Here is a 14,908-nt window from a genome sequence, read left to right on the forward strand (position 1 = left end):
CCCGCGCTCTCCGCGCAGGCGCTGTCGGCTCGGCTCGGCTCCTCGGCGAGGCCATGGCGGGTCGGTCCGACCGCGTGAACGGCCGCAAGCGGACCGCGGGACGGGACGCGGAGGGGCTTCGGTTGGGCGGCAAGAGGAGCAGGGCAGCGATGGTGAGCTGTGACAGAACGCGGCACGGCGCGGCTCCTGGCGTCAGCGGCCCCGGGACGGGCGGAGCTCTGCGTGCGGTGCGCCGGCATCGGAGAGCGCCGCGTGTCCGGTCGGGAGGCCCTCGCAGCCCCCGGTACACCCTGCCGCCTTCCAGCTGCCCCCAGCTCCGTCGGGTCCGGCCGTGGCTCTGAGCCCCCAGGGATGGAGCCCACAGCTCCGGGCAGCAGTGCCAGCGCCTCGCTGCCCTCTGAGGGATTTCCCCCTCATCTCACCTGCATCTGCCTCTTGTAGCTTAGAGTCTTTTCTCCTCGTCCTCTCACTGTCTGCTGCTGTAAAAGGTCGGTCCCCCTCCTGTTCATAAGCTCCCTTTAAGTCCTGGAAGCCCGCAATGAGGTCTCCCTGCAGCCTTCTCCTCTCCATGCTGCACGCCCCGGCTCCTCAGCCTGTCTGCACAGCAGAGCTGCTCCAAGCTCCGAGCATCTTTATCGCCTGCCCTGGCCCCGCTGCAACAGCTCCCCCCCTTGCTGTGCCGGGCCCCAGGCCTGGACGCAGCACTGCAGCTGGGGGCTCCGAGGGCAGAGCAGAGGGGGACAATCCCCTCGCTGCCCGCCGCCCCCCTCTGCTGCTGCAGCCCAGGATGCAGTCGGCCTGTGGGGCTGCGAGCGCAGGCTGCTGCCTCACGTCCAGCTCTTCGTCCACCAGAACCCCCGCGTCCCTCTGCGCAGGGCTGCTCTCTGTGAGCTCTTCTCCCAGTCTGCACACACCTGGTGCTGCCCCGACTCGAGCACAGCACCCCGCGCTGCGCCTCGCTCGGCCTCAGCAGGTTCTCGTGTGCCCCTTCTCCAGCCTGTCCAGGTCCCGCCGGGTGCTGTGTCCAACACAGCAGGGCGATGTCGAAGACCTTACATGAGTCCATGCAATCATCAGTTGTTCTTCCTTTGTCCACCAGTGCTGTTACTGCATTGCAGAAGGTCACCTGATGGGTCAGGTATGATCTGCCCTTGGTGATGTCCTCTTGTTATGTAATAAAATACTATCTTGGAAAATTTTTACTGGTCATGTCAGTTTCGTGGCCAGACAGTCACTGGAGTTCTCCAAGGTAATGTATATGCTTGCCAAAAGGCTTGGGAGAGCTGGTAAATTTGGGATCATGGCTTAACAAGCTGCTGTGCTAATTTGTGTGGTTCTGTCCTGTCTCTGACCCTCTCTGCCTGCAGCTCCTTTGGATGCTGTGAAACACTTTTTGCAGCAGGGTCAGTGAATGCCCCAACAGCTGATGCAGTTACACAAAGCAGATGGGTTCTGTAGAAGCACATGTGAGACAGCTGCATGCAGCTCGTGTAAATGCAGATGTCTGCATGTGGTGGTCTTTGCAGGACATCTCTGAAGTACCTTACTGAGATGCTAATGGTAACTCTGATGTTGAAATGTGGGCTCAAAAGAAACCTTAATGAATGGAGGAGTTATTTTACATGCTGTTGCTTTTGCCCAAACAGTACACTGTTTTACTGCATAATTCACCTCCTGTTCCACAGATGTGTGTGGTCACACGAAACCTGTCTTTACTAACATTTTCCTTCTCCCAGGAGAAGTCATCTCGCTTGTCTGCAGCGTTGCTTGGTGAGGACTGTGAGATCAGCCCAGAGCAGCTGTACGAGCTGCTACAGTACGCAGCCCTGGGGAAACGCCACAATGCAGCCCAGCCCAGGTACAGCACCTCTGTGCTCAGGAGGCAGCCCTGTGCTGTGCCCCCTGTGCTGTGCGAGCCTCTGAAGGCAGTTGTGCTCTGGAACTCTTACAAGGCCATACTGACAGCTTGCATTACATAGATACGGTTCATGTTAGGCTTGGTTGCAGACCAGAATTCTCACAGAAATTCTAGCATTCCATACTTTTGTTTCATGCAGTCACAGAAACAAAATTTGTGGAGCAGCAGCTTCACACACCAAGAAAAGAAATGTGCTGTTAAAATGTTAGCACGATACTATTTTGTGCCAGGTGTATTTGAAGTGTTTTCTCTGGAGTGTTTTGGGAAAGCCGATTTAGTCACTTTGCCCTTTTTCATCTTCTCAGTAACTCTTCTGTTTCCTGCTGAAAGGCTGAGGGGGTATATAGCCTTGGTTGACTCAAGTTTGGTGACATGCAGCGTGTCTTGCAGTAAAGCTACATGCAAAAAACATTTCAGGCTTTCAGTACTGAATAGAAAATGATTTTGTGAATTTTTCATTTTGATGAAGTAATCTTAGTTTGACCAGATTGCATCACTACAGTGGGAGATACTGGTTTGTGTTTGTATTCTGGTGCATATAAATGAGGTATGGTAAGACCTGAACCTATATCTGAGCCAGGAGTGGAGTTCAGGTACAACTCATTCTTTCTCTGTCTCTTGTGTCTCTTTGTTGTGGCTGGCTGAGACAAGCGATACGAGCCTCTTCTCACTGAAGTCACTTGACATTTTTGCCATTGATGGACTTAAAAGCTGGTCTGGCTCCAAGTTTGTTTCTAAGAGTGCATGATGATTGTGTTGCTTTGAGTTTTATGTATTCATTTATTTATTTGTTTTATTGCAGCTGGTGCCATGTTTATCACCAAAGCCGTCTGGCTGGGGTTGTGGTTATTGTTCTGCATGAAATGAGCCAGCTCCACTTCTACAAATTCTATTTACAGTTCAAACACCTCCGAAAAGTGTTCCAGCATGTAAGTCCCTGCACTGCTGTCTACTAAAATTCTTCCAGTGCTGAAGCTGTGCCCTGGTTACTGCTTGCCACTGTTTGCTTGAGACTGTGGCCTTTCCAGCAGGAAGTGGCCGCCTTTGATTGCTCACCAAGTGAATGAGAGCATCTCTCTAGGCTCTGACAGCTCAAGCTGAGGCCAGGGCTGCAGTGTGAGAAACAGATTTTCAAGGCTTAGATCTCTGCAGCCTTACCAGGTGAAATGTCTGTGCTGTGGCATTTCAGTCCTCAATGCTTCTGACTTCTTCAGGCTGCCTGGGAGATTAAAAATACTTCTGCTGATTTGAAATATGCTCTTGGGTGTGAGTGAGGAGAATCTTAATAGAGTTATGCTGTTCCCTTCCCACTGATTGAAAAATCTGTGTGTGCTCTATGTCAAGTTTCTCCCATTTATTTCAAGATTATTAAGAGTCATTTTAATTTTCTGAGCTGCAAGCAAAATCAAGAAAGGAGGGAGGGGAGGAAGGAGAAAAGGGAAAGAGGGAGGGAAAGAAGGAAGGGGAGGGAAGGGGAAGGGGAAGGGGAAGGGAAAGGGAAAGGGAAAGGGAAGAGTGCTTTGATCTAGCATAGTTCCCCAAACTGCAGCAAATGCAAAATCATGGAAAGTCTGGAACTGCTTTAGGTCCTTATCTGTGTAGGACTGGGATTTGTGTTCTTAATCACATCAGTGAAGGCAAAGCTTTCTCCTTGTAACATACAATTCTATACTGTGTGTCATGAGAACAGATTTCTTTAAATTTTCCTCAGAAAATGCCAAATATACTTCCTTTCTGTCCTTCCTTCTCTAACTTGGAGTGGACTGGCGATAAAGAGGCATCTTATATGCTTGACATTTCTGCTGTGTTTCCAAGTCTCTAACACATCTCTGTTTTCAGAGATTCACGTTACCACCCCCTTCAGCTAACTTCCTAACCAGTCTGTGTGGCGAAGGAGCGAACCCGAATCCTCAAGGCACTGCACAAGGTACCTCACTTGGCTTTGAGTTCTCTCTTTCAGTTGCAGCAATTCATTTTCAGGAGTAATTTAATATCTTTGCACCCTGTGCAATCCTAGCATGCTGCTATAGTGAAAAGAAAAAGTGTAATGGCTTATGCCAAGAGTCTACTTACACTGACTACTTCAGGAACTCTCTGGGGTTTATTGTAACAAGTAAATGCAAAAAGCAGATTTTCTTTTGACAAGTTTAATACAAAATTCTGATGCTTCATTACCCCTTTTGTGATTATTTTATTGTAAGATATGTCTGTTATTTTTTAGTTATACTGAGCTGCAAATGAAGGTAAAGAACAGGTGTGTTAACAACTGATACCCTATTTTTACACTCTTTATAGAGGTAACTGTAATCCAACAGGCATGTGAAAAATCTGCAAAACTACCATGAGAAAGAACTTCACTGAAATTGTTAGAAGTGTAACACAAAGATCTTGAATTCAAGTCCTAAGTGGGAGATTGAGGAGCTGTTACTTTCACTGTAATGAGAGTCCTGTAGCACCCTGTCTGTAAGCCTGATGCGCTGTCACAGAGCTGAGACATCAGGTACAGTTTTCTAGAAGTGCAGCCTGCAGAGGATCACCTACAAAATAATAAAGTTTATACAGTTGTGGATCGTGATGTCAGTTCAGTGCTTGCTTCTAGAGCCACACTTACAGCACATTTTCTGTGAATAATACTTTGGGGAAATAAATTTGTAGAGAAAGTAGAAAGAAGAGAGAGCTGCTTTTTGTGGCTTACATGAGATAACAAGTGACTGTACTGTCGTGCTTCACAGGAAGGTGTCCCCTCTGTTCAGCTGAGAGGAATGTGAGATAGATTTGGAGTACAGTTGGCTCACAAGCTGCTAGCAGTGTCAGTAGCTGTGCTGGGAGTAGATTTAAGTGTCCTGATAAACTTGTATGCCAGTGTATATTAAATATCCTGATATATGTACAGTTTGTTCCATGCATTTTCTTTTGAAATGGTGTAGCCTTTGAATGTGCCTATTTGTGCAGACTGCAAGTAAGGAGTGCTGTCTGATCCTGACAGACCATTCTGTACATTCCAGGCTTGATTTCCACTGGTGTTGAATGTGTCCCTGAAAGCTCAGGCTTGCAATGTGATCCCATCATCCGGAAATATGGCAGAGAAAAACGAGGCCTCACAAGCTATACTCTAACTTCAGAAGAGCTGAAAAAGAATGATTATCCCATGAGAGGTTGGTTTTCTGAGGTTTTCGTTGGTATGATTTTTCTTAAATTTTGAAAATGAATGAGATTTTTGGTGATGTATGTTGTATGATAACTATTAGAAGAAAGAGGTCTGTGTCTTAAATGTGTCTTTTCATTTTAGATTCACCAGGATGTAAGGGTTATATGTACACAGAGTGTGATCTTCAGAGGACAGACAGCAGCCCCCTCTTCGGTCTGGATTGTGAAATGGTAACAGTAAATGTGTGATCCTACAAAGCATAGTCAAGCAGCCAAGCTCTTATTGGCTGTTCCAAATCAAACCAAGCACCCTGTGCATTTATTAAACCACTTCTGACGTATCTGCTTACAGTCCGTTCTTTGATGGTACCAGTGCTAATGCAGCCATGGGAAGGACTCAGTGGTTCTGGAGACATCAGCAAAGTTATCTTTGTCCTGAGCAGTGCAGCAGAGAGCTCAGTTCTGTGCTGGCTCCTACAGTAGCATCTGGATCTGCTATTGACAATGCTGTAGTCACTCCTGAGGTTTTTGTTTACAGTTCCCTGCCTTTGCCCTCCCCAGGGTTTGGGAGTGCAAAGATGTCTCTGTCCCACGTCTTTTCTGTAGCCATCACAGTTCTGTGGCAGCATCTTTGAGTGACTAATGATGTGGTTTGGGGTCTGCTTTTAAATTGCATTTTCTTCTTAGGTGAAGACACTGTCAATGGCAGCTCTGCACTGCAGAGTGCAAACTGATTCTGTGAATTCAGCATTTCTCTGTAGAGGTTTTCTTTGTGTTAAGCTTGGCTGTGTGTTTGATGTGTTGAGGGCAGGCATTTACCACTTGAAATGAAGCATGGTATGGTATGAAAGCTGCAAGTGGTGGATCTCCGAGTAAAGTGATTTGTAGTGACACTGCCTGTAGTCAAAGCTAAGGAATCCGAATGGCAGCATCAGCCGATCCAGTGCCTGCCTCTGCTTTGTCCTAACAGTGCCTGACTGCAAGAGGGAATGAAGTCACTCGTGTCTCTTTGGTGGATGCAGAGGGGCAGTGCCTTCTGAATGAGCTAGTCAAACCAGAAAGCGTGATAGTGAACTACTGCACCAGGTGACTTCCATTAAAGTTTCTTATCGTCATCTTTTAAGACCTGCAGCCCTTTCAGATCAAGCCTTCTATACAGTCTGTCAGAACACTTTGGTGTGCATGCTCTCACAGTGGTGTCTTGCATTTCACTCACTGTTAAGAATGCAGTTTGTGCTACGTGGTTAGAATAACCAGCGTTGTGTATATGCTGCTACAGAGCATCTGCTTGTCAGCTAGGTATTGTCATTCTGCAGTGCTGTAGGAAAAGTTCTTCAATAAGTAAATTATCACCGTACAGGCTATTTTTCAGGGCTGGATATAAAAAAGGACACAGGGTGAGTAAGGTACAGGATTGTAAATCAGCTTTCTCTGCTCTGTAGCTAAGTTTGCATATCGGTAGATAGAGAATAGCTTAGGTCATCTGCTCGCTCACAGCTCTAAGGCTGGGCTCGTTACAACTGCAGCAGACCAAACTCAAACCATCTCTTCTCCAAGTCTTGGCTTGGATTTACGCAGGAGATGAGCTGCCTGTTTCCTCAGGTTGTGTGAAGTACCTCCTTCCATAACAGCCTTGTAGGATTTTGTTACCCGTGTTATCTGATGCTGAGAACTGCATTGCTTAATAAGTCATGCTTGAGAGGACACAAACAGATGTGGCAGCACAGCAGCTTAATATCTGTGCATCCTCTGGTGGATTCCTCTTGGAACATGCCCGCAGAGAAAGCATTAAATAGCATTCTGTCATAAGTTATGCTGGATTCATATTTTGCATGCCCTGCTCGTGATGTTCTCCAGTAAATGCTGTTGCTAATGCATTGCTTGTACCTCATCTCATTTCTGTTTTGAAGATACTCGGGAGTCACAAGGAAAATGCTTCTTCCAGTGAAAACAAGATTGCCAGATATACAAACCAGACTGAAAAAGATACTTCCCCATGATGCAGTACTGGTGGGTCATTCTCTAAATGCTGATCTTCAGGCTTTGCAAGTGAGTGTTTATCCCAACCCTGCGATACTCATTTCAGACGTAAAAGGTCCAAACAGTTCTTTTTATTAGTGTACACTTGTTAATTGCTTTTCATTATGCATAGCCTTATGTTTGTAAGGATTTGAGAGAGAGAGACTGCTCTTACATATATAAAACTTGCTATCTGCTCTTTTGAACCCAAAAGGAAGGGAGGAATCTGATTAGACAGGGATAGGTGTGCAAAGGAAGCATTACTGTCTGCTGCTTCTGGGTGCTTCTGACATCTCTGTCATGGGAAGAACCAAAGTCCTTCCTATATTTAATTAAGCCAACGTAAAATCCCTGAATCTTTCTAATCCAACGTTGGTCTTCCCAGCAAAGTGTTAGAAAAGAGATTTGGGCCTGTTTCATTATTACCATCTGTTTTGTCATTACCAATTATTTGTCAGTGAGAAACTGGCAACTGAAATGAAAGGGCACAGATAACAATGGAGTTATTGCCCAATTCTCTGACTGCTGTTCTTAAATTAAACTGGTGATATTTCCTTTCTTCCAGATGATCCATCCCAGTGTTATTGATACTTCATTACTTTTTGCCAGAAATGAAGGCCGAAGATTTAAGCTAAAATTTCTAGCCAAAGCTGTTTTGGGGTAAGATTATGACAGCATTGTCATGGGAACTATTAGAACTGTTGTGGGTCATAGGGTCCTGCTTTTCCAACAGTAGCAACAGAGTATTTTTTTCCACTAAAACTCAAAGGAACAAGCAAATGAACACAGTAATGAAGAATTTACTGTTTCCTTGAAACATTAAGCAGCACAACAATTTGGCCTGGTTTTGAGCAAAGATGCTTGGCACAACCAAGTTCTTGTTTGTATGTGAACCACACAACCAGCTTTACTGCAGCTGTACAGTGTATGCTGTACAGAGCAGCAAATGCACTCTGGCTCACACAAATGATATTTGTTGCAGCTATCCAGAAAGAAATGCTAATTTGGGTAAGTATGATGTACTGACTTAATCATATCCCTTCCAATGCCAACAATCATAGCATGTCTTAGCAGTGCAGTGCTCACAACTCAGCTCCAAACTTCCCAGAGCTGGAGGTTACCTCCTTGCCTGTGTGCAAATTGTGAGTTCAGTCATTGATCAAGGGTGAAAATGGAGAATGACCGTAGAATTATTATGCTGCACTGCTTCTTTCAAACCCTGTGAACAGTGTTTTGCTCAATATGGCAGAAAGGTTTCTTGCGGTAACTTTGGGAAATATTTAGCAAAAATGCTGCTGCACAGAATTGAAATGGTTTTTAGAGAGGAAAGCTATTTTGCTGAAAAGGATCCCGTTTCGAAAAAAAGAGATGTTAATTAGTATGGAAAAGTAGGTAACCTGCCTGTACATTTAATTTTGATGCCCTAGGAAGGAGATCCAGTGCCAACAGAGGCTTGGTCACGATCCTGCAGAAGATGCTAGAGCTGCATTGGAATTGGCTCAGTTCTTTATTAAGAAAGGACCAGCAAAGGTATCTGTGTCTCATCCCCTGAATGGCAGAACATGCAAATTGTTGTGCTTATGATGAATAAACACTCTTGCCCGTTCTTCTACTGAGGAAATGAAGCTGTGGTATAAGCCTTGGTTGTGGTAGCTTACTTCCAGCCTGTATCTTGGTATCTCGGTAACTTGGAACATCACCAGTACTCAGACACTGCCGTGAATCAGCACTGCTGCTGACCTCTTACAGGGGCATTGGGAAGAGAAAGATTCTGACACTCACAGCCTGTGGGACAGCCTGTCTTTTTCTCAGTGAAACAAGTGAGGGACCTTCTATGTTTTGGCACCGATTCAAGATGCCAATTATGAGTCTTAAATCTTTTTCTTGCATTGCTGGTTTTTGAGAACACTTTTTGGATGTGCTTGCTGGATGGTGCTCAAATACTGCTTGCTTGAAAATGACAACAGAAAATATTAAGGCAAAAGATGAATACCTGTGTTTCTCCACTGCTGTGGAATGTGGCCAGGTAACTCATGGAGCAAGCACATGGTTGGTGGTTAGTTACAATTAACAGAGATGAAAGCCAACTGCTCATCTTCTTTCCACAAGGTAGCAGAACTAAACTTGGAAATGTTGCTGGCAGCTGAAAGGCAGACTGAAGTCTCACCAAACAAATCTGTGATGCAGCCACAGCAGTGTGGGGTCCAGAAGCAGCTGAATGATCCTCCACACTTATCCAAACCATGGTAACAAGACTCTCAGAGATGCATATTTTTTCCTTTGATTGAATCCTCAGTGAAATGAAAGACTTGTCCTGTTTTTGGAAGGCTTCCAGTATCTTCAGAGGGAGACACTGAATTGTAGAGTAGCACTAACACGTTTTCAGAAGTTACATCTTAAATTTCGGACGCATTTTCAGGACTTCTGAGGACGAAAACATTCTTTAAAATATCTTTAATGAACTGTATCATTTTTCAATAATGGGCACTTCTTGAAAGCTTTTAACTCACCACATTGACAACTACTGTAATGTGCAGGTTTTTTTTTCTCTCTCTGCTAGTTTTCTGGCCTGCTTGCAGGGGATGGGCCAGAAGCCCCTCCTTTTGGGCAGACAGGAACTGGACTCTTCTGGCCTTTGTCGGAGTGACCTCAGCACTTCCAACAAACAGGTGAATGGACACAGAGTGGGTTGGTCTGAGCAAGCATCCAAGCTGTTAAAAGTTCTTCTTATCCTGAGGCGGTGGGTGGGTCATGTTTTAAAAAGCTGACTGACAGTACTTTCAGCAGTGGTGTTAGCTAACCAGCTTAGCTGAATAACCTAACTAGGTTAGCTGAATCCACTTGAACATTGAAAAATAAGCTTTGATCCTCTGTCACTATCTCATGACTCACTAGAGAATAATTTCTGCTGGAGGTTTTCCTTAGACAGTGATGAGAATTAGAGGTGGGAATTAAGGTCAGGAGCTCTGCTTCAGGTTTGCTGCAATACAGTTAGCTCTTTGAACTTCATACTCTTTTTTTTTTTTCCTTCCAGATTCTTCAGAGAGCCTTGGAAGATGTTCCCCTCTCCACATTCAGCATAATTCAGTTCAGTTTGGATCCAGAGTATGTTGCATCTCACCGTCTTGCTGGATTTTGTGAAAAGGTAGTCATTTTTTTTTTGAGTGAGAACTGTCCTCACTGCTGAGCTTGGGAAGACCCATGATGTATCTGGTGGAAGCTGATAGTTTCCTTGCTTTGTGAAGTTGCTTCTCTAATCTGTGTTCTTACAGGTGAGAAACAAGCTGACTGACATGCTGACAATTTACGCAGGTCCTTTTGAAGAAGACTTTTGCCTGAAGTCTGTGAAAAAAGAATTTGGAAGGTGTGGGCCGATCAGATCCCTCACAGTGGTGACTGAAACGTACCAGGTGAGGAGCACTAGCACCATTCAGTGTGCTGACAGGCAGTGAAGTCAAGAGTAATCTCTTGGAAAGATACAGATTACAACCACTTAAATACCAGATATTCTGGTGATTTTTGGGTGTGAGGGGGACAGTTCTCAGTACACGTGAAAGCTGCTGCAGACATTGACAAGAATGAGCACAGCTGATATGGTACAACATTGCTGTCCAAGCTGCAGGGCTTTAACCGTGTGTTGATAATGCTGAGATGATTTTTGTCCCCCTCAACAGAGCTGGTATACCAAGGCCTGTAATGGCAGAAGAAGGTTGTTTTTAATAGTTGAGCTAATTGAAGGTTGTTTTTAGTAGTTGCAGTATCTAGAGTGTTACCTGTATCACCCACTCGAAGCCTTTATGTGCCATTTAAAACAGAAAAGAACCCTGAGACCTGACTTGTAAAAGGGGAGGGCTAATATCTGCTATTCATAAACCTGAGGTATCCTGTCCTTTTGTTTCGAGCCATATGTCTGTATCCAGTACAGCGTGCTGGAAGCTGCCCAGCTTGCTGTGGAAAGCCTAAATGGAGCTGAGGTAGCAGGATCGTGCATTAAGGTAAGCAAAGTAAATAGCAAAAGCCTAAATTACAGTTAGGAATATGGGCCAGCATGAGTCTTTTAAAATCTACGTAGTGCATAGAGTGTGGGTGGATCTTGGCTGGCTGTGCTGCCACCAGCTCCCAAGACAGCTTACGCTTTGGTCTCGTTTCCTTTCTGTTGGACAGCAGAAAGGTGTTAGGAAGCACGCTGAGTTGGCAACTCCATCTTTAAAATGGAGAGTGATTTGCTGGGTGTTGAAATGCTGAATAAGCAGAATGGGGTTCTTATTTGTCTAATGTTCTTGCACTGCAAACATGATCTTTTCCTTTTTCATGACTCATTAAGCTATCCTTCACTAGTTACATTTTTCAAGGAAAGGGAAACAGCTAAGAGAGTTTTGATAGTGAAACAAAATCGTTTAAAACAGCAGCTTAGAAGACAGAGTTGCCTTGGCTGATGTGTTGCATTTGTTCCTATTGGGCTCACTTCAGGTTCAGAGACCCATCACTGCTGCTACACTGGACTCTGATGTTCTGATAAGGGAACTGGAACTGGATATAGAAAATGAAGGTGTGATTTATGTGGCAGGAATAAAGAAGTCATTAACAGAGACAGATTTGCAAGAAGAATTCAGTCTTTTGAAAGACCTGGAAACTCTTTTCCTGCCAAAGGATCTCCAGAGTGGAAAGCACAGCACCTGCTGTTTTCTCAGTAAGTAGCTTTGCAGTGAAGTCTGCTTATTTCCTTCATGCAAGCTTGTTCAGCAGCCCTTGGAAATATGATGGAAACTCACGTGTGCTCCAAGTGCCACTATTTAAAATAGTCCAATGAAAGCATGGCTGGCTGCTCTGCACTTCACACCGACTAGTGATCACTTCTAGGAAGTCAGGAGAACAACTGGATGAGTGTTGTTGTATTTATCTGACGCTTCAGTAGTCTGACACTTGCCTGAAGCAAGATAGGATCTGCTCACTGGAGTGATTTAGTTTCTCTTCTTCCTCCTGCTCCACCTTTAGCCTTGCCCTGCAGGTGCCAAAGAACAGGGAACAAGAAGTGTTAAATCACAATCCCTTTCTCTTTGTTTTTCAGAATTCCAGAAATCGCGAAGTGCGGCAGATGCCCTGGAAGCTATAAATGGCTGGGCTGTGAGGGGCAGCACACTCAGAAGTAGGCACGCTCTTGCTTCAGGTCACCTCTGGAGATGGATTTGGCAAATGAATCATAGCAGTGAAAAGCAAAGAGGAAACAGTTTAAGTGAGAAGATGGCACCACTGTCTGACTCTGTGAGTTTAAGGCTATGCTGGCTTGTTACTGTTCATCAGTGTGAAGGTGAATAACACTGAACCACGTACTGCCCTGGGAGCCAGGATGCCATGTGTCCATGCACAGGGCAGTGAGTGATGTTACACGGCGGCTAGAGCCTACCACCTGAGAGCTAACTAAGCAGTGCACAGGTGTAGGAAATGGTACAGAAGTCAGAGAGAGAAGTGGATCGTGTCGTAGTGTTGCAGGCAAGAACAGGTCTGGTCTGCTTGTAGCTGTCCCTTTTACTGGAGGAAGCTGTAGTGCCATCTGAGTAGAGCATGCAGCTCTCCTTGCAGCTGAGCTGGTGCACTTCCAAATGCCAGCTGTAACAATCACTGTTTCCTTACCTGTTCAGTCCCTGACGCTGCCCCAGCTCAGTCTCCTCATAAAACATTTCTAAATGTGATCATTACATACCTGCAGAAGAATGGGTCATTGTAATACTTGTATTCTGTTGTGCAGGAGCAAGATGTAAAGAAAAAGGTGAAGAAGTTAGACCACCATATAAAAAAGCTTTATAGAAGTCTGCAGGATAACACCTTGTGCATTGTTCTCTTTCCTGGAATGAACAGGTAACTTACTGCCTCATGCTTTTATTTTCATCTTCATTAAAAAGGAAACAAAAGCGTGATAAAAGGCCCAAGAAGCTGTTGTATTGTCTGACTTTCATATGAGGCTAATAAAACTGATCAGTAAATTCTTCTCATAAGCCATGCTCCAGATTAGCAGGGGTGAAATCCAGAGCGTTAATTAATTGCACGGGTTTTCTGGTTGGATGAAACCCCGACATTTTGTCGCTGTTTCGAAGCTGATACAGTTTTGCAATTGTCTTGACACACAAGCAAGCTTTCTGTGTGTCAAACTGAATCGGGCAAAGGTTCTGCAGCAGCCAGGTTTTTTGGTTGTTGGGTTTTTGTGTGTTTGATTGTTTTCGAACCACTTAACAAAGCAGTACAGCCCAGCCACAATCTAACAGGTGTCTCGTGGTAGCTTGACTAGAAAGTTTAAATCTTTCCCAAGCAAGGCCATAGTGACTGGCTGTGTCTCCGCTCGGTCGCACATCTGCCCCTGCTTGTCTGTAGTTCCCTTTAACAAAAGCTGCACTGACAGAGAAGCAGGGGGACAGGGCAGCACCTCTCTCGCCGTGGGCAGCCAGCCATGCCACTCTTACCTGCAGAGCTTCCTGAGGAGTGGCAGCGTGATGCTGTGTTATCTTGTGGACCACTGCTCCTGGAAGAGTGAAGCATCCTGAGCCAAGAGTCTGTTTGTGCTCAGTGCCCATGACAAACCATTTCAGTATGCACACGTGCTGCTCTTGGCATGATTTGCTGTAATTGTCCAGTTTCTAGTAGCTGCTTAGCAAGTTTGTTCCAAAACACTTAGTTTTTAAGAAAAGATCATTTAGCTGGTTGCCCATCACTTCAAAGAATAATAGCAGGCAAAGTGAGACAGCAGCAGTTTCTACCTCATTAGAGCACTGCTGATTGCACATACGGATTCTCACACAAGCTTGTTATCAAATCCTGCCTACATGTAACAGCCATGTTCAGGACTGTTGGGAAGAAGGGAGTGCCATCCCAAGCCTGGGAGAGTTTTCATGCCAAGTGAGGTTCACAAATTACTGTTTCCCAGGGGACTGATAAACTTCTTGTTCAAAAAGAATAACAAAAATTGTTGGATGGAAAATAATACATGCAGTTTTCCAATCTGCTTAACTGGGGGGTTGCAGGCTTCTCCCTGCTAGAGCAGCTAGCTTGTATGCATCAAGGCTGCCCTGAGCAGAAATAACATCTCTTGTTTATGTTGCAGTGTTCATGGATCACAGTCCGGCCTTGGTCTGATGGGAATAAAAGATGACGGAGGGAGCAGTGCTTGTTAAGCTGCCAAATTTTTAATCAGTCTTTTGTAAAGATCTTCGTAGTTATTTTAAACATTGATGTCTTTGTAAAGAGCCCTTGCTGTAGGAACAATGGGCTTTCACACTGTATCTTCTATAAATTCTAAAAATAAAAGCTATTCAAAACATCTTAAAAGCACGAAGCCTTTTCCGTTAGTGCTTCTGGCTGTGGCATTTTTCCCTGGCACTGAATTCAGCAAATGCTTTGGAAGAGCGGAGGGCAGTGCAGGGAGGTCCTGTAAAACCCCATCACTGTGATGGAATTCAGTGAGTTGTTTCCTCGTGGGGTACTGCTGAACTGCAGGGCTGCCTTCACTGCAGCACTGTGCTGTACCTGCAGCAGCTGCTCAGCAGCTCCACGCTCCCTGTTCCAGCTGTGCCAGCTTCCAAAACAGTCACGGCCTCCTTTCTGGAAAAGCACTGTACTTCATGGAAAGGAGGAATTGGTGATTCATACCTCTTGGACAATCTCTTTTCTCCCACACCCCTTAGGAAACAAAAGATTGCAACTTGGCTGCAGTGGGAAGGGCAAGGGCTGTTTGTTTGGGCCATCTCAGCACGCAGCTGCAGAAACTACTCACCGTGTTTTTGGTGGGGAGCTGTAAGTGCAGAGTTACTGCAGCAGCCAGCCCTGACCAGCAGT

At 45.2% G+C, this 14,908-nt stretch overlaps 1 protein-coding gene across 3 annotated transcripts; it reads left to right on the forward strand.

Moving 5' to 3' along the window:
- The first annotated feature begins 53 nt into the window (after window positions 1-53).
- On the forward strand, window positions 54-14,401 carry REXO5 (RNA exonuclease 5). Of its 3 annotated transcripts, XM_042835351.1 has the most exons (19): window positions 54-152; window positions 1,737-1,858; window positions 2,721-2,847; window positions 3,758-3,845; window positions 4,924-5,073; window positions 5,208-5,296; window positions 6,036-6,151; window positions 6,976-7,114; window positions 7,650-7,744; window positions 8,512-8,614; window positions 9,194-9,330; window positions 9,645-9,753; window positions 10,119-10,229; window positions 10,357-10,494; window positions 10,987-11,079; window positions 11,555-11,774; window positions 12,153-12,346; window positions 12,831-12,940; window positions 14,178-14,401. In XM_042835351.1, exons 1-19 carry the CDS (start codon window positions 54-56, stop codon window positions 14,245-14,247), a joined length of 2,310 nt encoding a protein of 769 aa, XP_042691285.1. In that variant the 3' UTR covers window positions 14,248-14,401. The 3 variants fall into 3 exon arrangements, with proteins under 3 accessions (XP_042691285.1, XP_042691286.1, XP_042691284.1); XM_042835352.1 differs by lacking the exon at window positions 54-152 and having other exon boundaries at window positions 765-1,858; window positions 6,976-7,075; XM_042835350.1 differs by lacking the exon at window positions 54-152 and having other exon boundaries at window positions 766-1,858.
- The last annotated feature ends 507 nt before the right edge of the window (window positions 14,402-14,908 follow it).

The sequence above is a fragment of the Centrocercus urophasianus genome, unplaced genomic scaffold (assembly GCF_019232065.1).
Source record: "Centrocercus urophasianus isolate 14NV4802_14NV808 unplaced genomic scaffold, USGS_Curo_1.0 seq_51, whole genome shotgun sequence".
In the NCBI taxonomy this organism is placed as follows: domain Eukaryota; kingdom Metazoa; phylum Chordata; class Aves; order Galliformes; family Phasianidae; genus Centrocercus; species Centrocercus urophasianus.